This window comes from Trifolium pratense, linkage group LG1, assembly GCF_020283565.1.
Source record: "Trifolium pratense cultivar HEN17-A07 linkage group LG1, ARS_RC_1.1, whole genome shotgun sequence".
Lineage (NCBI taxonomy): Eukaryota > Viridiplantae > Streptophyta > Magnoliopsida > Fabales > Fabaceae > Trifolium > Trifolium pratense.
In genome coordinates this window covers 8,805,001-8,824,000 of record NC_060059.1, presented here as the reverse complement: position 1 = coordinate 8,824,000, position 19,000 = coordinate 8,805,001, and the positions used below count along the sequence as shown (strand labels likewise).

Sequence of the window (19,000 nt, the reverse complement as noted above, 5' to 3'; positions counted from 1 at the left end):
GACGCCAAAGAAAGAAAACCCGACACAAACTCTTTTGCACTACTACTACTAAGCTCCAGCAAACAGGAGACACACTAATACCATCTCTAACCATTGTAGAAAGTGAAGTTCCTATTCTTTACACAATAAAAACTCAGTTCCTTAAGTTAATAACCCAAAAATCCAAATTTGTGACTTTCTAAAGTTTTGAAACTTGGATGAAAGGTTAAGCCCTTACCTCTTGATGCATAATTTCTTTAAGTTTTTCTTAAATAGTGTTGCCCTTTTTTTTTTTTTTTTGATAACATAGTGTTGCCCTTTTCTCTTTGCTCAACTCTGCTCTAACTCTTTTTGGTTTTATGTTTACCTATTTACAGAAAGAAAAAAAAAAGAAAAAAAAGGTCTAGGATTCTTTTTCCTAAAGAAAAGAGAAAATCTCATGGGTATATCTCTCAATAATTTTTACTTTTATTTTTTTGAGTATATCTCTCCAAAATTATACTAAAATGAATATTTTTATTTTTTTTCTCCACTTAATTAATCTACTAAAATTCTTTAATTATAGTTAAATTATTTATTTTCATCTCCTGACTCTAAATTCCTATTAATAGTTCAGCATATATTTTACCGAAATTAATTACAGTAAATAATAAATAAATATTTTTTTTATAAATTTTGGGGCATTACAAAGGGGTTTGTACATGTAGACACTCTGATGCCTAAGTGAGTTCAGAGAGCAAAGATGCAAGTTTAAGCTAGGTTAAGAATGAGAATAAAATACATGTAGAGGAGGGTATTTATAGTGCCCCAAGCGTTGGGCCAATGGTCCTCTTAATGAGCCGTGTTGAGCATCCCACTAAGAGTGACTGTCAGGATATCTCCTTGGATGGAGAGAGAGACTGTTAGGTAGTCCTCACCATGGGTCAAAGTTGTTCCACTTTTGGCGGGTAATGGATATGCTTTGATGGGCACGCGTCCTCGTGTAGAGGAGCACGTGGGAAATGTGCTATGCTGATGTGGACGAGGAGGCCACGTCCTATTAGGATGTCCTAGCAGGAGTGGATTTGGGTCAGCCTTAGGCCCAGTCCAGGACAAAATCCATATTGTAATTCCACATCCAAAAGCAATTTTAATCAAAATTATCCAAACAACATAAATCGATAATAATCACTTTTATGAAAATGTGTCCAAATATAAATCAATTTAGTTCAATTCACTTTTATATTTAGGACTAGAGGGAGTAATGGTTTTCTCCTCGTTTGCAAAATAGTTAAATATAATGGAAGTTGATAGTCACCAAACCCTAATTTTCAAGTCATTTTCCCTCCAAAAAGTAGTAGTACATCCACATACACGTGCAAATAACCTAATTGCATAGCTCTCTCCATTTAGGGTTTCGTTTAGTGCGCATGATAAGAGACATAATATAATTTTTTTATCGTATTCTATCTCAATCTAGTGTTTGGTAAGAAAGCGGAATATGATAACAAAAAAAGAATTGTATGTGCTTAAGCTCTTCTTATACAATTTTTTGTAATGCTACTCCGTTTCAAAAAAATATTGTATTGCTACAAAACCCGTGAGTTAAACGTTTAGTTGTTAAATATAAGATCAAAGTGTTTGATAAAACAATTGATTGAATGTATCTTTTTTTTTCACCATTGGTATCCGACCATTGGACCGCCTAATCTAGTTCGAGGGACAGTTCTGACATCAAGTGGTTTCAGCCTCCTCAGTGGTTGATTGAATGTATTCTATCAATCCTAGAATGCAAAAGGCACTTATGTATGAAGGTGCATGCTTGTCTCTTCTTATTGCTACTACATTTTAAGGGAACCGGTTCCTTTCCAACTACTAGAGGGTCCTGCTCAAATCTCAGCAATTGATTTCAATTTAATGTATTAGTTAAAGATACAAAATGATGGATGGACGATTAAGAACAGCGCAGGACAAAAACATGAAGAGTTTGCAACTAATTCAAAATGAGCATACTCGCTATTGCAGACGCCTAGTAATGGCGATGCTGTGAAGGTCGGACTTGTTGTGCTTGCAGCTGTGACAGAGTTTGCAAGTTTAGACACATTAGCATTAAACAAGTTTGAAGATCATAAGTTGATTGCTTTCAGGTGTTGGGAATAATTTTGCTTCTATGTTTTGCACTATAAAAACACGCATCAGCAACATATTATCATCAGTATCTGGCGTAATTTAGTTATGCTTTTCGTCGGATACACATTTGGACTAGGTATTTTTGAAAAGAATCACGTATTGGTTTTCAACTTCTCTGTCTTGACAAACAAAAATGAAAATTCCAATGACAACCCTTGCTGCTATTGAAGTTCAATACAAAATCTGAATAACACTTGATCATGGTAGGGTTAGGGTATAAGGGTGTATCCTTTATAAACTTGGGAGTGGGACTGTGAATGAATGACAATATAACTAACTATACAACTGCTTACTACCTGTGCAATTCCAAAGATCTTTAAATGATGTTTCCTCTAATTCCTTGGTTTACTTACACACGCCATGTAAAGGAATGAATAAAGTTGTATATTGCATTACTTTTAAGGGTTTACAAGAGGTGTATATATACACAAGTATAGTAACCTAATTGGAGTAAATTAAGGAACAAATATCTCCAACAATTAAGGTGATTGATTCTATAGACTTTATACAAATCCTAAAATAATAATGATAATAATTAAATACTAATTATGATTGATATCCTCCCGCAAGTTGGGCGACCTGGAAGAAAGATGCAACTTGGATAGTAGAAACTCGAACCGAGGGCGAAGCAGAGGCTTGGTGAGAATGTCAGCAAGCTGGTCGTTGGTAGAGACGAAGGAAACACGAAAACGGCCACGTTGAACGTTTTCACGGACAAAGTGATAAGCTAAGGCTATGTGCTTCATTCTGGAGTGGAAGACAGGATTAGCACTCAGATGTGTAGCACCAAGATTGTCGCAGTAGATGACAGGACCAGCTGTAGGAGTGTGACCAAGTTCAGTGAACAAAGAGAGTACCCAAAGGAGTTCACTGGCCGTGTCGGCCAAGGCTTTATACTCAGCTTCAGTAGATGATCGAGCAACCGAGCGTTGCTTGCGGGAACTCCAAGAGATGGGGGTGTCGCCAAGATAGAGCAGGTAACCAGTGGTAGAAATATAATCATCTTTGTCACCCGCCCAGTCCGCATCTGAGTACGCATGAAAGGTCAGGGGAGCAGTCGCGGAGATGAAAATGCCTTTGTCGCAAGAGCCGGCCAGATAGCGAAGTAGGCGCTTGAGAGCCAACCAGTGCATGGTGCTCGGGTTCTGCATGAACTGAGCAAGTTTGTTGGTCGCGAAGGCAATGTCTGGTCGAGTAAGACTCAAGTATTGGAGACTTCCAACTAGTGCTCGGTATTCAGTCGGGGAGGGCAAGGGATCACCAGAGTTTTTGAGCAGCGGAGGAGTTGCAGTTATTGGAGTGGACGCTGGTTTAGCTTCTGTCATGCCCGACTTTTGAAGGAGATCAGTGATGTATTTCCGTTGTGAAAGAAACATGCCCGCAGTGGAAGGAATGACTTCAACACCCAGGAAATAATTGAGATAGCCAAGATCTTTCAATGAGAAACGGGCAGCAAGTGTAGCAATGAGACGAGACAATTCTGTCGAGGAGCTCCCCGTAACAATGATGTCGTCGACATAGACGAGCAAGTATAGTGTCGCGCGTGGTGTCCGCTGAATGAACAAAGAAGCATCGGCGGTGGAATTGACGAAGCCAATGGAGAGCAGGAATACACGAAGTTCCATATACCAAGCGCGAGGAGCTTGCTTTAACCCGTAGAGCGCCTTCTTTAGGCGACAAACATGATCAGGGAAGCTTTTGTTAACAAAGCCAGGTGGTTGAGCCATGTAGACCTCCTCGTTGAGCGTTCCTTGAAGAAAGGCATTGTTAACATCAAGCTGGCGGACGGACCATCCTTGTCGAACTGCCAAGGCGAGGATGATCCGAATTGTCACTGGTTTGACGACGGGGCTAAATGTTTCGGTGTAGTCACAACCAGGGCGTTGATGGAAACCCTTAGCGACCAATCGAGCCTTGTACCTATCAATGGACCCATCTGGATTTCTCTTGATGCGAAAGACCCACTTACAACCAACCAAATTTTGAGCAGAGGAACGACCAACGAGTTCCCAGGTGTTGTTGCGATGTAGGGCATCAAATTCAGCCAACATGGCGGAACGCCAGTCCGGATCACGAAGGGCTTGGGTAATAGTACTAGGTTCCATCGGGGATGAGGGACGGACATGGAGGTTGAGTTTGTGGATGGGTTTGACGATGTTGTTTTTGGACCGGGTGATGATCCCACCACCATGGGGTTCAGTGGTCGTTGTGGGGGGAGAGGTCGTTTGTGGTTGTGGGAGCAATGTTGGCTGTAGGGAGGAAGAGGGGTCATTACTGGTCGTTTCATTGCTCGTTGTATTTGAGGACGAGGATTGGGATGTGGTCGGGGAGGAAATGCCAGACGGGGAGGGAGGCTCAACAAGTGAGGTATCCGGGGATGTGGGATTGGTGCTCGCAGTAGGTGGAGCGATGGTCGGCAAGACGGGCAGGTGGAGTGGACCAGTCTGTGAGGTCGTGGACGTGATCGGTTGGGCCACTAGTGAACGGAAGGGGAATTCAGTTTCGACGAACTTGACGTGGCGAGAGGTGTAAATCCGTCCAGTTGAAGGATCGAGGCATAGATATGCATGTTGATCAGCTGAGTAACCTACAAAAACACACATAGTAGACTTTGGAGCAAGTTTATGGTTAGCATAAGGTTTAATCCAGGGAAAACACAAACATCCAAAACATTTTAATTTATGATAATCCGGACTAATGCGGAGGAGTTTAGAGTAAGGTGATTGGTGCCCGAGGATTGGGGTAGGGAGACGGTTAATGAGGTAGGCTGCAGTGGTCATGGCGTGAGGCCAGTAGGTGAGGGGAAGGCCAGCGTGGTGAAGGAGGGAGAGACCGGTTTCGGCAATGTGCCGATTCCGCCGTTCAGAGATGCCATTGTGTTCGGGTGTATGAGGGGGAGTGGTGTGGTGACTTATGCCATGAGTACTTAGAAAGGAACGAAGACCAATGTATTCGCCACCATTGTCAGTGTATAGGACTTTTATTTTGTGTTGGTAGAAGTTTTCAACTAGTGTTTTAAATTTGGGAAAAATAGATTGCACATCAGATTTTAGTTTCATGGGATATAGCCATATATAGCGAGTATAATGATCAACAAACAAACAATAGTAACGAAGACCATCAATAGATAAAACAGGGGAAGTCCATACATCAGAAAAAATTATTTCTAATGGATAAGTAGATGTAAGCGTAGATTCATGAAAAGGAAGTTTATGACTTTTATTAATTTGGCATGAATTACAATCTGATTGCGGAAATTTATTTGAACCTAAAGAAAAATGATGTTGAATAAATTTAAAGATGGAAGTTGAAGGGTGTCCAAGCTTGTGATGCCAGGAAGCAGAGGATTCCACTTGGACGGTGTGGGCGGAAGGTGAGGTCGTGGGCAACAGATAAAGTCCATTCACACAAGAGCCTTTATGGGTTGTTTGGCGTGTCTGCAAGTCCATGACATAAAAAGAGTTTGGTAAGAAAACAACGGCAAAGTTAGTTTGTTTGGTGAGTTGAGAAACAGAAATGATTTGTTGTTTCATGGAGGGAACATAAAGAGCATTAGACAAGGATAAATCATTAATTAAAAGTGTTCCAGAGTGAGAAATGTTTAAACCTGAACCATTCCCCATGAAGAGGGAGTCGGGGCCAGTGTATGGATGGTGAAGTGCCAGATTTGTAAGGTCATTGGTCACATGATGTGTTGCTCCACTGTCGAGCAGAAAACCAGGCGAGGATGTGCCAGCAGTGACGGTGTGGGCCTGGGGCTGGCCAGTGGTGCTCGGAGAAGAACGAGGAGGTGCGGGGACGCCGGGGTGTTGGGTCCGAAAGAGTTGGCAGTCAGCGAGGACGTGTCCCTTGATGTTGCACCATTGACATCGACCAAGGAATGGTTTGCGATCACCTGGGCGTTGGTTGGTCGGTGCAGGTGCCTGACTTGGTCGAGGCTTGTTGTTGGTCGACCTTGCCTGAGCGTGCAGCGCAGTAACAGGAGCAGGTGATTGGCGTTGAGCAGCAGCAAGGGAGAGTTCCTGGATGAGGAGCTTTTCGAGGAGATCATCAAAGGTGATTGGAGTGTCCCGTGCGTTGACCCCATCAATGACTGCTCGGTAACCGTCATCAAGGCCGCGCAAGACATGGTCGGTCATGTCCTCGACGGAGACAGCAGATCCGAGAGAGGCGAGGAGATCAGCAGTTTGCTTCAGAGAGTGCATGTAGGTCGTGATGGATTGAGTACCTTTCGAGGCCATCCGAAGACGTTCCTTGAGTTGTTTAAGATGACTGCGGGAGGCTTTGGCATAGGTGTTCTTGAGAAGCTCCCAGAGGTCGTGCGAGGTCTTCGTCTGGGACACCAGGGAGGCCACCTCGTCGGAAAGAGTGGTGAGGATGGCACCATAGATGAGGCGATCCTGGCGACGCCATGTTTGAAAAGCAGGGTTTGGTGATGTTACCGGAGGCGTTGCGGTGGTGGTGATCGTTGCTGTCGGCGCAGGGAACGATCCATCAGTGTATTTGAGTAGATCAAAACCATCAAGGAAGGCTTCTACCTGGAGTTTCCAATTTAGGTAATTGGTAGGGAGAAGCTTGGTGACACCGCTGAGGGTGATACACGAAAAGGGTTTGGAGGGTTCATAGGGGTTAGCTATGGAGCGAGAGCCATCGGAAGCCATGGGAGGCAAAGTGTGACGGCAAAGTGTTAACAGGGTAGGGCTGGAACGTTACCAACTGATACCATGTAAAGGAATGAATAAAGTTGTATATTGCATTACTTTTAAGGGTTTACAAGAGGTGTATATATACACAAGTATAGTAACCTAATTGGAGTAAATTAAGGAACAAATATCTCCAACAATTAAGGTGATTGATTCTATAGACTTTATACAAATCCTAAAATAATAATGATAATAATTAAATACTAATTATGATTGATACGCCAAATAGACGGTCTCGTCTTACTACATTCTTTTCCATAAATACATTACATTGTACAAACTTAATAATCTACCTATGAAGTATTTAGTTAGTTTTGGAAACGGCTGATTTGTTGAGAAGCTTCATCATGAAGTTGAACTTAACATCTGGTGAAGTTTTTGGTTGAGGCCAGTTAGCTCCATCTGGAACCTTTATAGATTTGAAACCTTGGCCTTGGTATAACTTCGTCGCCGCAGGATTTCGTAAATCACAGTGTAATGCAATGGAGCGACATCCCCAATTTCTGGCTTGTGATTCTGCCTTAGCCACCAATAGTTTAGCTATTCCTTTCTGTCTAAATTTTTCTCTTACTGCCACATTTGATATGTATGCAATTCCAGTCCTACAATATTTTTTATATATCGGTTACAGCATAAGCAAAGATTCACTGGTAACATAAATACATAATCTAACATGGACTAATACATAATTAAAAACATTAGTAGTTAATCATTTTGAAGGGTAATGGAGGAATCAAAATTTTCATAAAACATTAATAGTTAATCATTTTGAAGGGTAATATAAAACATCGAATAAGAGTTTTTTTCGTTTTGTGTAACTGAAAATCAATTCTTGCCTAAGTGATCAATATGAAGAGATCTTAACTTCAATTTTAAACAAGTGAAAGGTTACAAACTAAGTGTATAAAGTAAAATAAGCAATTAAGAGATCTTAAAATGTAAGATGTGACTTTTTCTTAAGACTATAACTGAGAACAAACACAAACTTAAGGAAGATGGTGAAGCATGAAGAGACACACAATTCATGTCATAAATTCTCACTCACTAATCCAAGTTTCAGAAACAAGCTTTAACTCACCTTCTCTGTCGAAGCGGCCCCTTTTTAGGTAGAAAATCTGCAACAGTATCGACTGTTAATATGCCAGCCACATAACCCTTGTTGAGGCTTAATTTACCATCAAAACCCGCAATTTTAAAATCCTCACTTCCAAATAAAAAAGTTTGATCAAGTGAATTGCCAATAACAGCAACCAAACAGGTTCTTTTGCAACCATTCGGTAAAGAGAATCCTGCTAACATAGCCACCAATCTATCCATCCTCAACACAAAATCTAACGGAAAGGAATATTCAGGAAAGAAAGAGCTGCAGTGAGTCTCTGCCACTTCCCAACAGTCCTCTAATCTAGCCTCTCTCACAGTAATGTCGGGAGACACGGTTGGAAACAAATCAACAACTTGACTGGCTCTGCATATTCCTACATCCAAACACCATAACTTTAAGTTCCTACCGAAGTTAACATCACAAAGTAGGATATTTTCTAGAACCCTATATATCGATTTTACTCCTTAACTTACATAGATGGCTAAGGTAAAATTGAGAGGAGTTAGTTAGAGTTGTGTGTACTTAAATAATTTTGGGAATAGTTGTTAGTACATCTAATCTCGGTTAAAAGTAAAACGATACGGGAAAACACATTTACACAGACAAAGAACACAAGATGTTTGTTTGATCACAGAGTTCAGTCAATTGTGTCTATATCTCCGACTGCAGTGAGGCTGCGGTACATTTGTATTAATCGAACTTCGAGTTTACAACTTATATTTAAATACTACGGTCCATTTTACAATATTATCCTTTAGCGACCAACCGAACCCACTTATTCGTAATACCCAACAATAGCATTAGCATTTTCTAATGGTGAAAATAGCCTTTATTGCAGCAATACTAATTAATAGTGTTCCAATATTTCATTTTTCAATCAAACCTACCTCACTTGACAACACTAATTGAAAATCTTCCACTTCAATTCATTTTCCTCACATTTCTCATAAGACAAGTTGACCAATCAATCAATGCTTTCAATTTTCACAGACATCATCATCAGCTAGCAAGAATTGGATAAATTTCACATTTTCAAGTTCAACCATTAGTCCTTGAATTCCTTGAACAATTAAAGAATTTCACATGTTCACATCATCATAATCATAAGTCATAACAATTAAATAATTTGACAACAAATTCAACAAACCCATCTACTGAATTCTTATAAAAGAGCTAAATTTTGAGCAAATTATACTACTAAAAAAATTGTAAAAGGTACCTGATTGGGATAGAGATAAAATAGAGAATTCATGAGATGAAGGTGAAACCCAATATGGTAAAGTAGTTGATTTCTTAAAATTAATATTAAAAGATGAAATTTTGGAGGTGTTTATAGGTTTTGGAGATACTGAGGTTCCAAGTGGAATTGACCGCATTTCGTGGAGGGTTGTCTTTGAGCTGAAACAAAGAATGTTGAATGTTACAAACAATAGTAGAGAAAGTCATAACACTGTGAGAAGGGTAAGATTAGAAGTTGGGTTAACCAAGTTTCCAAATTTGTGGGGACACTGTGACATTGACAGCTTCTTCAGAGACAGGAGTTACTAGATAGATAGATTCCTTGAATCTGTAACCTTGCCTTCTTATTTTTGTTTTCTTTCCTATTCTTGTTTTTGTTGGAAATGTGATGATTAGATAAATATCTAATTTTGTGATATTAATCTTCCTTAAAGTTAAAAGTAGTATGTTTGCATTTGCAACTTTGTTACTATAATTTTTTTTTTCAAAAAATAAACTTTGTACTTATAAATTACTATAATTTAACCATGTTAATTGTAAACAGTTTTAATAATGCAAAAAATCTAGATTGAATACTTATCATAATTTCTTGATTATCAAAAAAAAAAAACTTATCATAATTTCTTAAAAAGTTATTTAATTTGTGGATTTGGTTTAGATTAAAAACTTATCATAATTTCTTTTAAGTGATTGGTTTAAGTTCATGTGATTAATGAGTTCCGTCTAATAATAATTGTTCAGAAGAATTTAAGTTTTTTTTTTTTGATAAAGCGAAGAATTTAAGTTTAATGTTGAAGAACAACAAATTTTTATTAGACATTAGTTGTTTTTCGATCGAATTTCAACTTACCATAAGGCTTTTTCTTAAAACCATATAGTTAAAAAATAAAAAAAATAAAAAAAATAAAAAAAATAAAAAAAAAACTAACTAATTTGGGATTTGAATCAGCTCCATTTTTCCAAACATGTAATAGAGTCATCCATTTGGAGAGATATAAAAAGAAATTTTAAATTTAATGAAGTATCCAATTTTTGTGTCTTTGTTTTCTTAAATAGTTTTAAATTTCTTTTGAGAAATTGAGATTATTCCAACTCACCAATTTGTAAGTAAAATAGCCATGTACTCTAAAATTACCTTAGACGGTATCTTCTCCGTTCTAAAATAATTTTCGATTTGATAAATTAACACTATTAAGAAAATATAATAAAAAAAAATAAAGATAATAAAAAAAAATTCTAAATTTGAAAGGGATGGAGTCCTTTACTTTTTTCAGAGAGGATGAAATCTTTTACTTGTTAAATGAAATAAAATATTAATATATGTAATAAATTAAGAGACCCATTATAAATTTTTATAATGTTGTACTATTAAAGAAAAAAGTGTAAGTTACTTCAAAGTGTAAATCTTGTGTTTCTATATGGTTTTTATTTTTGTGTGGTTTTTTCTTAAGGTGATCAGAAACAACAATAGAAACTTATGTAGCGTGGACGTAGAAAGACCTAGCATTTTCCACCTCATTTGAATGGTGACAAACCTTCTCCAAGTGCCTCCTAAGCAGTAAGCTATACAATGCAGCACAATGCACTAAGAAATGGGGTCTAGTAATCCACAATTCGACCGCGAGGTAAGTAAAGTCTGACTAAGAATTGTTTCCGCCAGAAATTTAACTCCGGTTCTTCCAAACAATTCATTCTAAGGAGAGCTCATTAACCATTCGAACTCAATGTCTTGGTTTCTCACCCATAATTCAAGGCATGTCAAACACATCATTATTCAAAATAAAACATTATTACCAATTACAAGTAAGACAAAAATTGTATATACTAAAAAGAATTAGAAACCCTATGATATGATTGCAAAAATTAAATTAACATGTATCTGTTTTGGCCATGTACAACTAGATTTGAAGGATGCACTTAAAAATTAACAGGAAGATTTCTCAAAAAAGCCAATGTATGGGGAGAGGTAGACTTGCCAAACAAAGAACACCAGCGTGGGAGCTTTTCAAGAACTCGTTCCGTTATCGGTGTTAATCTATTCACATCGGTTCTAAGTTTCAAGAGAGAACCATTATCAGTGCTTTGTGTTGAATCCGACTTCCAATAAAGAGTCAGATCAAACAATCTCGGTGCATTCTTTCCTCCGGAAAACTGAATTATATGCCAATCATCCACGCTGCTCTTTTTGTCTTCTGAAATGTCTTCTGAAATTAATTCTTCAGAACTCCTTGCATCTGAGGTTCAACCAAGGAAACTACTATTTAGACTTAAAATATAGTAAGAAATTATGAAATTTTTGTGACAAAGACGTGACCGTGCACACATTGACAAATACAAACTACAAATATTATTGTTAACAAGAAGAATCAGTCGGTACCTGTAAACTTGAAATCTTCTATTTCTTTTGTATTAATCGCGAGAACCCAACGAACAGACTCTTTTGTGTCGATTGAAACTTGTGTAATTCTTTCATTCTCCTTGGTATCACTTTTGACATGTATTGTAGGAATATCAGCCTCACTCCAACCACTCATAGTGTCATTATATGTCCAACAACCATATTTAACCGAGAAAGTAACAAAATCGATGGGTTTGTCTTTACCACATACAAAATTTTCATTAATCTGTTCTACCTCCTTATTCAAATTTCCAGGAGTGGTAGAAAATAACGATACATATGATACAGTATCATGTCTTTCATCGAGTTTTCCCGTTGCATCCACAACATGTACGACCTGAAAGAACAGAACAATAATTTAATAATATATTACACTTGTTTGTGTCAAATAATTGTTGAAATTGTATGGATACGACATAGGACACATGTCTTCAGAAAATGGAAACTTACATTCACGGCTCTGGCGGTGTCTTCAGAAAATGGCGGAACAACTCCGGACAATACAGCTGCAAGTGATAAACTAAACAGCAACAAACTAGCTAGGGTGATTGTCTTTTTCGCACCTGAAAACCAAGTTACCAATTGTTCGTAAACTCATAAAGTGACAACATACAATACTAAATATCATTTGCTATGAAAGTATATGGTAACAATGCCATCAATTCTCTTTCACCCTCACCACCTCTCTCCCACTTAACCAAAAAGAAACAGACACTTCCTAAGTTCGAACAGCATGTTGTATGACAGGAGGATTCAAAAATGAAGCAACTAGCACCCCATTGTCACAGTAATAAGATTTCAAATTTTCAATGTTACTTGCATAGGATCTATATATATAGTACAGTATACAAACCTGAAAGATGGACATATGAAAGAAGATACACCAAGGTCAAAGACAAGAGAGCGGCAATATATGCGGCAATCACAACATTTCCCAGCCATTCAGGAGTACCACCAGGATTCCTGCACAATAAAGAATGTAGGTTAGATGCTGACTATACTTAAATTTTACCTTTATGCGATAAAATGGACGTGAATGCACTGAGTCAAGGTGGCGGTGGTGATAGTGAAAGCATAGTGAAGATAGAAAAGATGACTATTGCAATAAAAATAGCATATAATAGGGACAGAACCTAACAAGAAGTATGGATATGACATAGGACACGTGCTATCACACATTCACACTAACACGGGGTTATAACACATTTGTAATACAACTAAAAATTGTATGAAAGTAATATCAAAACATTAATTTTAAATTATACAAGAGAATCAATATATTGAAGTTAGCATGAGTTGTTGTAAACTTTATAAAAGGTTAAGCATTTCCAGAATTTGCTTTTGATAGGTAATAACGCACAAACAGAGACAGAGAGAGAGATAGAGAGAGAGAGAGAGAGAGAGAGATTTACCTATCGAGTCGAACCATACCCCCTATGAGTGTAGCACCAAGCCGAATAAATATTCCAGCAGAGATTAAAATTGGTGTGGCTAACCCTAAAACTAGGGTTGCCAGTTTGAGTGGCTTTGGTAACCTGGCTGGGGATAGTGTTGCTTCAAAAAATCCATCTGCAAATTTCAACCAAAATTTAGTAGCAGGTAAAAAAAGTTGTTCTAACAATGACAAAGATGAGGTAGTGATAGTTACATGCAAATGCCGGAGAAACTAACCAAACAAGAGCCAAGTAAGAAGACCCAATTTTAAAATAGTTCCCCAAAATGAGAAGAATGAGCCACTGAAAGGATCCGGCTTTATAGAGCCATCTTTCAGCCTCCAGCTTGACAAGTTCAGCCCTAATAATGGTGGGAAATTGTCCTCTCTTAGAATGCAGATTCAAGAGATATTTTTGAAATAGAAGATAACCCAAGTGTTGACCCGTCAATGCTCCCAAAATAGCTGGTGCACCAAATAATCCAACCACCAACCACGGACTAGAAACATATGGCACTGGTGATGAAGATACCAAAGGTAGAAGAAAGGCAACAAGAACGGAGAAACCTAAGGAAAACAGCCACGTGAAGAGAACACCCAAACATGATAAGGCCAATGAAGCTGCAGCTGGTATACCGCCCATAGCCAATGATGTAACCCATATTAAAAGTGACTGCATTATCACTGAATTGTGGAGCAAATTAGCGAACTTTTGACGGTATACAACCATATATGTTCCCTGAAAAGATCAGAAAATTATCATATATTAGAGCCTAATAATATGAAGGCAGCAAAGCACGCTACAACCAACCACACCTGTCAAACGGAAAACTACTTCATGGCATATATATAATAAAGCACAGAAATGGAATATGGTTGGCATTACTGAGAATTACCAAAATGTCAAAGTATATGGCTTTGTTATTGCTTATGTCTTCCTTTGACTCTGTTGAGCTGTCTTCTGGAAATTGAGAAGATGCACCAACATGAAGCAAGAAAGCAAGCATATTCTCCCCCAGATGTTGAAGAGATCCTTTCGTTAAAAGCTCTAATTTGTCATTCTGCAATAGGAAAAAGGTAACATTTTATTACAGTCATTCGATAGGAAAATACGTTAATAAAATCTTTCTCCCGAGAATTGATTTTATTACCTTTGTATGATATACAGCAGTATTATCTACATATGCAAAATCAAGTCCAGAGAGTCCAGCAACCTCTTTGTACACTTGGAAATCTGTTGCAGATTTTATGACCCCCGAAGTAAAAAGATCCTGCAGAATAAATCTTGGTTAATATGAGTGAAGGTTCAAAAAAAATTGAAAATAAAAAACATGAATAAAAAATTTGCTATAGAACAAAAGAATAATGAAGGAAACATGCAAACCTGTGCAATAGTTTGACCAGATGGGTATTTTGCTACCGAAGCAAAGCTCTCAATAGCCCCTGGATGAGGACCAGCCTAATAAATGCAAGTGACACGAAATTATTGTCAGAATTTAACAAATTCTAGAAAGGATAAGATTTGGATGTCAAATAACTAAAAACAACTAATTGTTGGAAAAAATTGAGTTTACACACCTGAAAAATACTAGACTTCCCTCCAATGCCCATGGCCTCTAGATCAATAGCCATACGAACAGTTTTACTCCATGGGTGCTGCATTAAAACCTTATGGTTAAGATTTCTTCTAATCTCAATATCATCATTCTTATAATAAGTAACAACATTCATGTTTTTCAATCAGCTGAGAAGCAAATAGGAAAACTACCAAAGGACGCATTAACAAGTAATTCCATACCTGGGTTATGAAGCTATGAGCACCATTAAGACCCTCCTCCTCGCCAGTATTAAATAAGAATATAACACCTTTCTTCAATCCATGAGCCCACTGAGAAACTCCACGAGCAAGTTCAAGCATAACGCCTACACATGAACTGCAATCTCCCGCCCCTTCTCTGTTAAATTAATGCTATAAGGTTAGCAGCAATAACATAGTATGAAATGCATCCCCGACATCTAAAAACATCATATAAGAAACAAAGACAACAGTGATTGCCTAAAGCAGAAATAAGGGAGAAAATAGATGACGAAAACATACGTCGAAAAAACGGTATCAATATGAGATGAGACCAGAATGGATTCTTCTCTTGCTTCAGATGTATATTTCGGCAAGATTCTTACTACGACATGATCCAGGTCTGAATAAACAAGTGATTTCCCCGCAAATAAGCCACTGACCAGACGATTTGCACCAGACTCAACATGAAAAAGATCCACTTCAACGTCCACCTCCCAGTGGGCTGTTTTCTTTATAGTTTCACATGCTGTCAAAACATACTGCAGTTGGAAACATGTTAAAATAAATGTATGTTACCAAACAATGACTAAGAAATTATCACAATTAGTTAGACAGCTTATTGTCACTACCCTTGATCACTGAGTAAAACCAGTAACTTAAGTAATGAAATTAGATCAAAGGAATCAGTTAAGAGCCAAAACATCTATAACACTTAATAAGTTCGCCAATCGTGCCTTCATACACAATATATGAGAAAACCACAGTCTAACTTATCCAAATCGACACAAAAAACAACTTAGAGTCACAAAGAATGCAACAAAACTATCGGAAAGTAAAAATTAACAAAGTAGAGAATCCAACCTGCAAGGCTTGATGAAGAGCTTCAGAACCAACAGGATGAGGACCAACCTCAGTCAAAGCCTTAACATGACTGAATGCTTCAACCTCGGAAAAACCTCTCTTTCCAGCCTGTTCTGCAGTAAGAGGCACAGGCATATTCTGGAACTGATACTGATAAATAGCTGAACATGAATAACTGATAATAAAGAACAAGGCCAGCCATGAAATTGAAGACCTCTTCGAGTTTCCAACACTAACAACAGTTCGAATTTCACCATCATTACTAGACTGTTTTTCACTTCCATCACCACCACTGTTAGACCCTTTGGATGCTACTGACGCAGTTTCGCGTCTCTTCCGCATTGTCATCAAATTCAACTCACCAATTACCTACTCAAGAGAGTGAAAAAAAATTAGCTCCAAATCAACAATGCCATGTGACAAATTAAATTACAATGCAACAGCTACACAAGGAAAATTAAACTGCCAAATATTTATCCATTGATCAGTGAATTAGAAAGTACAGTAAAATCTCATATGAGGTTAACAAATTAAGCTAAACTACACAAAAATAAACAAGTTTTGACTTTTAACAAACACCCAGAATGCAGAGTTGACTTTGACATGAATAAGATAACAAACAAAGAAAAAAGAACCGAATTTTACATTATTTTTTTATTAAAAAAACTATCTTGATCTCATATATATGTTGATCTCTAAAACTGAATTATACCCATGATTTTCCAACGAAATAGAACAATAGAGTTACATGAAAAAAGAGATAAAACGAGAAAGAGAGAGAACCTGTGTGTGAGTGTAACTGTGTAAGTGAATAAAACAAGAAACACTGCGTGTCTTGTCTTCGGAGATGACGAGATTTGCTACAAGTACCTCGGACTTGAACTGGTAGTTATTTTGGAACAAATTTTATTGAAATTTTAATAATTTAATCACATATTTATATACAGAGTTATAGTTTTTTTTTTTTACGGAATTATAGAGTTATAATTTATGAGGATTGCGTCAAAAAAGATAAGAGATAGAATATAATAAATACCTAGGTATATATTTAAATTTTAAATATTTTGATTTTGATAATATTAGTGGCGAAAAATCAATAAGAGATGAAAACAAATTGAGCTGCGATTACTTGGAGATAAATTAGTTATTTTTTGTTTTATTTTTTTGGTTAGCGATAAATTAGTTATTTGAAACAAACCAAAAGTAAATAAAAATTAGTCAAAAAATAGTTAATTGGATTAAAAATAATTGGTTAAAAAAATATTGAAATATAACTAGTGATGATCAAATAACTTAGCTAACTCCGTCAAAAAAAAAAAAAAAGCTAATTATTGTAAAAATAAAAAAGCTAATTCTCATCAAATAAATAAAATAATTTAGCTAGTTAAATTTAAAATGATTATCACTTTTTTTTTTGGAAAATAAAATGATTATCACTTGTGGGTGCTCTTACAATGATTATCACATGATTATCGGCGTACCTCTAACAAAAACGTTTTTTTTAGTGAAAACACAATACAACTGCACCGATGTAGGTGCTCTTACAATGGTTCGTCTGTGGGCCAGTGCGTAGGCTGACCAAGTCTAGAGATAGAAAAGTCTTACACTATTTTTGGATGTCAAAGAGATAGGGAAGAGAGAAATAGTGAATAGAGAAATAAGAGATAATAGGATAGAAGAAAAATTTGATAGAAATTTTATATGGTTTGGATGAATAGAAAAGTGAGAAGAGAAAAATTAATAAAAATGAGAAAATAGCAAATTTACCCAAGAAAATAAATTAGTTGAATGAGGGTATTGTTGTAAAATTGTTTATTTCACTTTTTGTCGCACAAATCTCTCATAATATGGAGATATTTATTTTTTGCAGTTATTAACCATTATATTTATCTCTTTCCTTATTTCTCTCCTCATTCAAATCATATAAAATATAAATAGCTAATTTATTTGCTATCTCTCTCTTTATTATTTCTCTCTTTTGTAAATCTACCTAAACAAACACAGTGTTAGTCTCGAACATTACAAGGCTTTGTTCGGTAAAAAGTGGTTAATTGGAGATAATATTGCTAACTTTGGATGAAGATATTTTAGTAAAAAGTGGTTTATAGGAGATAATATTGCTAATAGTGAATGAAGATATATCTATTTTTTTACTCCCTACTTATTATAAGAAGAATATTGGATGTATCTAGTTAATAATATGGACCAGATACATCTAATATTTTATGAATTTAAAAAGTAAAATTCTTCTTATAATAAGGATATGAGGGAGTATAAGAAGATATAAGTATTTATTAAGTTAAGATGGTAGTCTTTTTAATATGATTTTAATCTCTTAAAAGTTACAGTATAATCTTCTTTTTTTTTAATGTACTCCCTTCATAGAAATTTTAATGTAGTTTCTTCATAAAATTTATTTAGTTTTAGTTCTTAATTTACTTTTATATGGATTAAATTTAGGAATTAAAAGTATTTATTTTATTTTTTTGTAAAAGATAGTAAAACTAGGGACTACAACTAAATAAACCAAATCTAGGGTCCGTTTGGATTCACTTATTTTTTAGCTTATGCAATTTTTATGTATCATTATAAGTTTGTCAAGATAGTTTATGATAAAGTAGCTTATTAAAATATAATTTTTACTAGTGTAAACTTATAAAATAACATAAAATCTAATTTCTATTACATCAACTATTTTCATAAGCTCAAAATAAATTAATCTAAACGAATCCATAGTGAAGTATTTATACAAGAATAACTATGAGCATGCAAGAATTTATTTTTTTTGTTACAACTGGAGTCGGTAAAATTTGAATCTAATATCTAGTACATATTATTAAAATCTCTCATCAATAAACTACACTCAATTGAAGAAAAAAAAAAGTATATATCTCTGAAATGGTGGCAAATAATACCGCCTCAATTATGGTAAATCCATTAAGATAAATGATAATTCTTTTGGGCCTCTTGACATGCATGACCTCAGAATCTGAGATCAAGAGAGAACTAGTGATCAAGAATTACTCGATCCCTAACTGACAGATTCGATGACGACGTGTCTCTCGATCGAAAGCTGACTCCGGACGAAGGAGTCGAGGATTCTCTCGTTATGACTCACTCCCCACCAATTTAACCTCAACCGATCAGCGAGCTCTTCCCGACGGCAGTTGTCATCGAGAAGCGGAGGCGGGCTAGTCCCCGAAAATGCCCGTTCGCTTGTCGTTGGGGAAAAAAATCTTACTTGCTGAAACTGTACTTGTAGGATTGCATTTTCAAAACCTTTAGAGAAAGAGAGGAACCAGAAACTATAGATTCGCCG

General features: G+C 36.5%; 2 protein-coding genes across 3 annotated transcripts; both read right to left on the bottom strand.

Moving 5' to 3' along the window:
- Positions 1–2,282: 2,282 nt before the first annotated feature.
- LOC123919485 lies at positions 2,283–9,444 on the bottom strand. The gene is made up of 4 exons (XM_045971403.1): positions 9,173–9,444; positions 7,930–8,326; positions 7,076–7,453; positions 2,283–2,509 (listed from the first exon to the last, which is right to left on the bottom strand). Exons 1-3 carry the CDS (start codon positions 9,327–9,329, stop codon positions 7,156–7,158), a joined length of 852 nt encoding a protein of 283 aa, XP_045827359.1. The 5' UTR covers positions 9,330–9,444; the 3' UTR covers positions 2,283–2,509; positions 7,076–7,155.
- Positions 9,445–10,886: 1,442 nt separating this feature from the next.
- On the bottom strand, positions 10,887–16,694 carry LOC123919468 (endoplasmic reticulum metallopeptidase 1). 2 transcript variants are annotated; one of them, XM_045971393.1, is made up of 14 exons: positions 16,465–16,694; positions 15,682–16,050; positions 15,121–15,359; positions 14,821–14,977; positions 14,601–14,678; positions 14,407–14,481; positions 14,174–14,293; positions 13,919–14,083; positions 13,239–13,761; positions 13,003–13,159; positions 12,444–12,553; positions 12,041–12,153; positions 11,570–11,927; positions 10,887–11,426 (listed from the first exon to the last, which is right to left on the bottom strand). In XM_045971393.1, the coding sequence occupies exons 2-14, from the start codon at positions 16,027–16,029 to the stop codon at positions 11,110–11,112; spliced, it is 2,760 nt and encodes a 919-aa protein (XP_045827349.1). In that variant the 5' UTR covers positions 16,030–16,050; positions 16,465–16,694; the 3' UTR covers positions 10,887–11,109. The 2 variants fall into 2 exon arrangements, with proteins under 2 accessions (XP_045827349.1, XP_045827354.1); XM_045971398.1 differs by having other exon boundaries at positions 16,327–16,466.
- Between the last annotated feature and the right edge of the window lie 2,306 nt (positions 16,695–19,000).

Bases quoted from the DNA above. Each gene is read 5' to 3' on its own strand.
- LOC123919485 (XM_045971403.1), bottom strand. From the start codon at position 9,329: ATGCGGTCAATTCCACTTGGAACCTCAGTATCTCCAAAACCTATAAAC. The intron at 8,327-9,172 runs GTACCTTTTACA...GTTTGGATGTAG, and splicing joins TTTATCTCTATCCCAATCAG to GAATATGCAGAGCCAGTCAA. The intron at 7,454-7,929 runs GTGAGTTAAAGC...AAAATATTGTAG, and splicing joins GGGCCGCTTCGACAGAGAAG to GACTGGAATTGCATACATAT.
- LOC123919468 (XM_045971393.1), bottom strand. From the start codon at position 16,029: ATGACAATGCGGAAGAGACGCGAAACTGCGTCAGTAGCATCCAAAGGG. The intron at 15,360-15,681 runs GTTGGATTCTCT...TTCCAACTGCAG, and splicing joins CTCTTCATCAAGCCTTGCAG to TATGTTTTGACAGCATGTGA. The intron at 14,294-14,406 runs GTTTGCATGTTT...TTTATTCTGCAG, and splicing joins CTGGTCAAACTATTGCACAG to GATCTTTTTACTTCGGGGGT.